Genomic DNA, 7,640 nt, shown 5'->3' with positions numbered 1-7,640 from the left:
GGGGACCTTTGCTATGGCTGTAGAAATAACCCTGATGTCACCAGTTGTCTAGATTTAGGCTTGGAGATTGCACATTTTTGACACAAACTTTGCATGTGAAGTGTGAAAGATGTGGGCCTTTAGCTTGCGAGGACGGTCTTATGAAATATGTTTAGCCCATATGAAAGTCAGAATATCTCAACATTGGCTGTTCTGATTTTGACCTATGTTTTGAAAGTTTTTTCTAGCAAGTCGCCTAACTTTGTAGAAGTGCAATACTAAACCAGTTTAAAAAAAAATAGAATTTAACACACACTGAATTGGCTGAATTGACTCCAATTAAGCTGTTTTCATTTGGTATTAACAAAAATAAGAGGTAGGTAATTTTGGCATTTGTCCTAAAACACCATTAGACTGCGTTCTAGGAATTTTCCTATTATGTTAAGGGAAATACTACTTATTAGATTATTTCATCCATCTGATAAATGTGTTTCTGTGTTGCCTTAATACTGCCTAGAATAAGATTTTATTTTTCACTTCGAAGAACACAGCAAAACGCATACTCCTCAAAGGAGCCCCGGCCTTTATAGCAGACATTAGTAAGAAAGATGCTGCCCCCTGCAGGAAGACTGTCTCTTGCAGCAGCTTGAGCCATCTTGCCTCTGCTGTCCATGGTCAATCCTGTAACAATGACAATGTCGGGGCCACAGTGCATTCCCTACTTATCACCACCAAGCCTACGCAGATGGAGCCAGTTATGTGCAGTATTAGTTCAAAAACCAAAGCCATAATAACAGTGTAGTGACAGCACAGAAAGGAGGCTTTATGTTTAAAGTCTCTCTCCAATCCCAGAGAGACTGCTCTTATTTCCAACCGTGGTGAAATGTAGATTTATGCTGCAGTCATAACAAAGCCTGAACAAGACTGACATGACTGCACAATAAGAGGGCTGGAGCTATGTTCATGTGTACAGAGCAGACATTCTGTCCACACACTAATGGATGACTTGAATCTATCTCATGTTTCCACTACAACAAGGCATCAATTAAAGTGTGTGTGAGGCTGTGCCTACCTGCAGACATGGGTAAATATACAAAGAGAACAGTGCTTCTTCTTTCCTGCTGATGGGGAAAACCGACAACTACAAGTCGCTATCCCAAAGACAACAGTGCCCCCACGAGGGAAGGAAACCATACTCGGCTTTCTGCTGAGAGTGATTTGGCCGAGTGTGTACTTAAAAACTCATCAGTGTATCCACAAGGGTTAGATTTTCAGTGAGTGTTGGAAGATATTTCATACCAAATTTAGAAAGAAAACATAGTCCCAAAAGATCAGGTTCAGTTCATGACGCCTGGGGAGAAATCCAGTAATAAAATAACAGTTGTTTGCCGGTGAGGGGCCTATGAGGTTGTTTATAATGGGCCTGTGAACACGGACGACCTTCAGCTCATTTTACTGATCACAGAAAGCAAGAAGGTTGTGCCATATTTTCAGGATTTACTTTCAGGAATCACTTAAGTCGAAATTGATTGAAGAAGAAATTGAACAAATATGTCATGTTTGATTTTTTCCCCCTCCATTAATTCAGTTCTTACAGTGGAGCAACATTTAAGTCATTTTATAACTCTCAATGGATGAAACAAGACTTTTATACACATACTGTACATGTTTTCCTTAGATGATATAGAATATGGTCAGGGTGCTACGTTTACAGTTCAGCAATGGGTTTGTGTGGCCAGTAAGGATGTTTCTCTTTGTCCAGCTTGGTTTCTGGGAAAGTCTCGTTTAGGTCTTCAATGGTCATCTGTTCGAAGGGAATCATATTCTTGAATTTGTTCAGCTGGGGAAGGAAGAGCAGAGGATTGTGATGAAGTGTTTCCAGTAGAAGCAGGTAAATTAAGACAGCGGAGGAAAATAAGCAAGTGCCAGGTTTTTTCTTGGAACAAAGCACTTTTTCTAGCTGCAGGAGTCTATGCACACATTTTGAAATTAAAACCCCCACCTATCCACAGACACAGGCTGTCTAACGGTGTGGTCACATTACAATTCCGTTTAACAAAATTCCCTGCACTCATCAAAAGGGATGTAATGTTACTAAAGCATGTAATGAATACATATTGAACAATCTGTTAACAATGTACGAGAGTGATCCTGCAGTTTGTAGTTTTAAACACATCTCCATTTCCAAAAACAGTGCATTTGTGTTTCTATTGGCTGACCGAGCACGATGCAGATGGCTGAAGATGGCAGCAAAACAGGAAACGCACGAATGAATTTGTCCTTCGTGTGGGCTTCAATAGAAGTGAATGGGAGACGGTGTGACTATTTTTAGGTGTAATGTGACCACACCTTTACTTTGTATGTCCTGTATGTGCTCTGGAATAGAGATCTGTATGCAAGACGATTTTTAGCTCCTGCATAATGATAACCCCAGCAAGTTTTTACATGTGTAATTCCTACCTCTTTTTCATACTGGGCGATACGAGCTTTGGATGCTTCAATGTAGGCAGCAGCCGTTTTGTTCTGGAAGACAAAAAGAGACAACTCACAATGGGTTTCAATACAAGTTTGTGTACGCCATAAAGATCCATTGCCACTACCCAGCATGTGACCTTACAGCACTTTGGAACAACAGAATACAACTTAACAACCATCTAAAAAAACCAAAAAACTTTGAGGACCGCCTTTTCCACCTACGTAATAAAGAATTACTGCAATTCTTTATTATCAGGTTGTCAGAATAACACCCTTAAGACTGGAACCAGGAAAATAAACCATATTTCTCCTGTTTTAATTTCTCTGCACTGGCTCCCTGTAAAATCCTGACCTGAATTTAAAATCCTTCTGCTCACCTACAACGCTCTTAGTGGTCAGACACCATATCTTATCTCGAAGAGCTCATAGTACCTTCAGCTATCGAGTTCCTCTCTTGTGGAATCAGGTCCCAGTTTGGGTTCAGGAGGTAGACACCATCTCCACATTAAAGAGTAGGCTTAAGACTTTCCCCTTTGATAAAGCGTATAGTTAGGGCTGGCTCAGGTGAGTCCTGAACCATCCCTTAGTGGTAGGCTGTAGGCCTGTACGCCGTACAAAGCGATGCACTGGCATCAACATTTGTAACCATTATCCATGAGATAGTAGCAAAATTTATAAATGAACATCAGATTTAATTGGAACATTGGAAAAAAACTATAGGCTGTGCTTGACCATTAAAGCAGCTTTTTTGTTGGGGAGTATTTGGAGAGACACGAGTTTGTTACAAATTTAATAACAGACTGGATAAAACCATAAAGTTCTTAAAAGAACTCACACAGCACAGAGAACACAACACAAACATAAAATCGCGACAGTTTGGAAGGTTATTACAACATTTCAGCCGACAAGAGCTGCAGATCAGCTGCAGCTCTCACATCTGTGTCCGCCTGAGCTAAGCTTTATTACCTGCTGTAACCAGCTGTTCCGCTTGTTTTGGAGAAGAGGAGACCGACTTCGGCTCCTTGTATAAACTTCCTGACTGATGAAAACTTAAAACAACTACTTCAGACCCAGTATTTAGCATAACTCCATTAGCTGTTTGCTGTCAACACAGTGCTGAACACTGGCTGCTGTTTCGGAGCAATAAATTTAATACCGATGTACGATCTCAGGTGACATCGGCGAGACGTGTGTACTATCTGACTGTTAATTGTGATTTATTGGTTTGCAAACAAGGTGGAAAAGAGAGGAGCAGTCGTAGAAAAACACTCAACATGCTCGATTTAAAGCCAGTAGTCTCTACGTGCCCACCCCCCAATATTTTAGACCCTGGTCCCTTCAGTGGAAACGCAGTGAGTTCCTCCAAAGGTTCCTAGTTCCGAGGTATAGTTCCTGTGGTCGAAATGCGGCTTTACTAACTCGACTTCTTCCCTCTCCCGTAGTCATGAGCTTTCTTGTCCCTCTTTCCTTCTGTCGCTTTCTGCAGGTGTTTCTGACTCTAAAGCTGTGGAGTCTGGATCTGTGGCTGCGAGTTACCTGCTGCCCCCATGTTCCTGCTTAACACCCGCTGCTACAATTATTATTATTATTGTCATTACTATAATTATCAGTTTCATTATTCATATTCTGAACCACTACTACTTTTACTGTTCGTATTTCTGTGTGGATATTGTGTGAAACAAATGGCACTTGTTAAATTATATTGTTTTAAATGCTATTCTTAGTGATTACTGGTGTTTGTACACAATCACACTTTATTTTATTGCTCTGACTGTACTCAATCTCAGTACCACACACAGTGTTCTATATTATAAAAGGAATTGATCCTGTATCAAAATGAATTCTGCTTTTCAAAAGGTTTTCATCCATCACATGTTTGGGTTAATAATTGGATATGGTTAAGTTTAACATGTAGAGCGCTGACGAATAAAATTACAATACTCTGGTTTAAGCCAAAGCATATGCCATCTAAACAGAGTGGCACTCACCGCTTCTGCCTCCTGGGCGTTGATAAGAGCTGTCTGAGTGTCTACAGGCTCAGGAACCTTCAGGGCGCTGAACTGAGAGGAAACAGAAAGTTATATCTGATAACAGTAAAATAAGATTTCAGTAGCGCATAGTCAGACTAGCTGGTAATAGATAGTTCACTTTCTGATCTTCTCTGACCTTCTTTTCAAACTCATCCACCATGCCGGCTTTAGCCACAGCAGACCTGTAGTAGCTCCAGTCAATGGTGGCGGGTTTCTCTGGCAGAGAGGTGAGCCTGTGAACACAGATCATCTGGTTATTAAAGGGAATATTAGGATTTTTCATGATTACAACGATAAGGACATGTCACATCTTGGAAATGGGATGTAACGGGAATACAAACTTTGCAGAAATAGCATCACTCCGTGTCTTCAGGTTGTTGAACATGGTCCTCTGGCTGGGTGGCACCCTCTCTGCAAAAGCCAGCCAGTCAATGGCCTTCAGTGCACCTCGTCTCCCAGCCATGTTATAGGGCGTGTTATCTAGAGGGGACAGAAAAATCAAGATTAACCTTTTGCTCATAAACAATGTTAATGGCATAGCCACTTAAATTAGCGAACTCCTTGTTGACATTGCTCCAAATAAGCTTCTGTTTCCCGGATTTGGTTGTATTATTATCTATCTTTTTGAAACATATTCAGATCTATGTCCCAAATCTGAAACTTGGATGGACAACACGTGTGGATTGTTTGACTTACAGCTAAAGAACTATTCACGGACCTTTCATACGTCTCTCATGTGATTTAGCTTCAGTTTGACATCTAAGTTAGTTAGCAAAGCTAACATTAGCAAGGTCAGAACAACACCGCGCACAGTCGGAATATCACAGGCAGGTTTAATGTCATGTTGGAACATTTATTAACGGATATACTACATTTCTCTCTGGATGGGATCATGAAAATCTTTTAAATGTATATTTCTGATAAACATTGAGCGTCATACCGTCGATGGGACACAAACTCCGACAAACTGTTGACGGCCGACAGGAACCGGAAATGACCTTCTGTTGCTCGTCATAGTTTTATTTTGAAAGTTTTCCAGGAAATGTTAGTATGGTATTGTTTTTGTCTTGACGGTAGACCTCATGTTCATTTAGCTAATTAATGCAAACATTTCAGTGGTATAAAATAGAGCCATCAGAGATAATATTTTATCCACTGGTTAGGATGTAAATTGAGTGCATTTGATTTATTTGTCACAATCTGGTCACAATACAACAGGATGTAGAGTGAAATTTAGTTTGTAACTTCCTTCTCCTACGTAGCAGACAATATACATATAAAAGCAATTATAAAAATAGTAAACAGAAATAAACTAAATGCTGATCAGGATAAAAAGTCTCATAGCTTGTGGTGGGATGGGGGGGGGGGTCTCTGCAGTCTGGTGGTGTGGCAGCAGAAACTTCTATATCTTCCCGTTCGTTCAAACAGGAGGTTATTGGGGACCAGTGTTGGGCAAGTTACTTCGAAAATGTAGCCTAATGCATTATAGATTAGTCATTGAGAGTAATCACTTATACGGTATTATAATATTACTATCTCTGAATTACTTTTGCATTACTTTCACTGCTATTTAATGGGCCTATTATTCTGATAGTAGGCCTACGTGTGCCTGAATAAGTGGGTTCTTGTGATGTGCAGAGTTATCTGCGGATCGGGTGGGTCTATGTCATAAAAATTAACCTTCTGATTAATAGGGTGGGGAGGAGGGTAGTTTGCACCCTGCCTATAATCTCGACCATCGTATTTCCACAACAGGACACCACCTAATTTTGAATTAAACAAATTGTAATAGGTATAATACTTTTTTAGTAATACGTATTACTGCATTACAGCAAAGTGCAATACATTAGCCTACTGTAATTGCGTTACTTTTGTGACACGTTACAAGCGACAGTTTAATCTATTAATGAAGTTCCATCTAACGTCAAGACGCCAAAAATACCGCACTATAATTTCCGATGGAAACCTTCAAAATAAAACAACGAACCGTCCGTGTGTAAATGTAGGTGGCCACAACAATTCAAAGGTAGTTTACTTTTTACTTTTTTTTTTTTTTACTGAAATGCATTGCATGGTACAGATGCTCAGATGATATTACAGATTACAGATGATATTGTTTGGCATAAACTTTTGTATAGTAGTAATGCGGATTCTAGTAAGATTTGTTGTGAGTGTTATATGGTAAAGTTTGCAACAGGTGCTTTATTTGCATTTCAAGTCAACAAACTGGTCCTTATTTCCTTATAAAACGTCTTTTTGTGACGACTGTAGTTTTATTTGAAGAATCGCATGATCGCATGGTATGAGTATTCCTGTCAGTCTCCAGCTTGACGCAGCTGACTGCTCAATAAGAGACCACGGGAGGTTCAGGTGCTGTTAGATGTCAGAACGCTGTTGACCTCGCGGAGATGAACTTTAACACGCGAAGTGAAAGAAAGGGACGAGGAAAGGAGAGCTAAAAGGTAAAATAACCCCGCAGACAGAGAGATAAAAACACATCTTTATAATGCCTATGTACAGCCTACTAAAATATTTCTAACATAAGATAAAGCCTGATGGTTTAAGATATGATGATGACAATTACCATTTAAAAAATATTATTTTAGTTTAGTTAGGCTATATTGTAGGCTATGTAGGCCTACAATTTCAGGATTTTTACAGATCATACCGACAGCATGGACAGAAATTTGGCAATTCCTAACAATAATATCCAAGTAGACTATTTTAAGAATACGAAATTGTTTTTAATCTTTTTATATGTTCCAGTTTGCTGTACCTTTTTGATGCGCGTGAATGACTCTAAACACTGCTTGCTAACTTCTTTCTGACTAATAATTGTAGCCTAATAATAACAAACAACTTTACAGTTATAGTAGTTTAAAAGAGTTTTACAGGGAAAAGAAAAGAGCAAACAATAAAAACAACGGAAATTGCGAATAAAAACCAATAAAGCAACAAAGGCAGCGTATTAAAAAAATCCGTTGCATTAAAAATGCATAAAAGCTTTCTTATAAAAAGTTTTTTTTCTCTGACATGAGATGGTGTTGCATTTAGGTTACAGTCCCCAGCTACAATATTTGCTTTGCTTAATTTCCTCAGGATTTTAAAGTGATGAGGACATTACACAGTTACCATGGAGATAAATGTGCTTGGGTG

General features: G+C 39.3%; 1 protein-coding gene across 1 annotated transcript; it reads right to left on the bottom strand.

The window, feature by feature from the left end:
• Positions 1–1,456: 1,456 nt before the first annotated feature.
• On the bottom strand, positions 1,457–5,523 carry atp5pd (ATP synthase peripheral stalk subunit d). Its single transcript, XM_038702216.1, has 6 exons — positions 5,425–5,523; positions 4,826–4,964; positions 4,621–4,717; positions 4,443–4,514; positions 2,440–2,502; positions 1,457–1,819 (listed from the first exon to the last, which is right to left on the bottom strand). The coding sequence occupies exons 2-6, from the start codon at positions 4,945–4,947 to the stop codon at positions 1,688–1,690; spliced, it is 486 nt and encodes a 161-aa protein (XP_038558144.1). The 5' UTR covers positions 4,948–4,964; positions 5,425–5,523; the 3' UTR covers positions 1,457–1,687.
• Between the last annotated feature and the right edge of the window lie 2,117 nt (positions 5,524–7,640).

This window comes from Micropterus salmoides, unplaced genomic scaffold (assembly GCF_014851395.1).
Source record: "Micropterus salmoides isolate LMB-PRFRI ecotype aquatic unplaced genomic scaffold, ASM1485139v1 Ms_hic_scaffold_10, whole genome shotgun sequence".
NCBI classification, from domain to species: Eukaryota; Metazoa; Chordata; class Actinopteri; order Centrarchiformes; family Centrarchidae; genus Micropterus; species Micropterus salmoides.
Note: the sequence above shows the minus strand (reverse complement) of the source record. Positions and strands in the feature narration are given on the sequence as shown.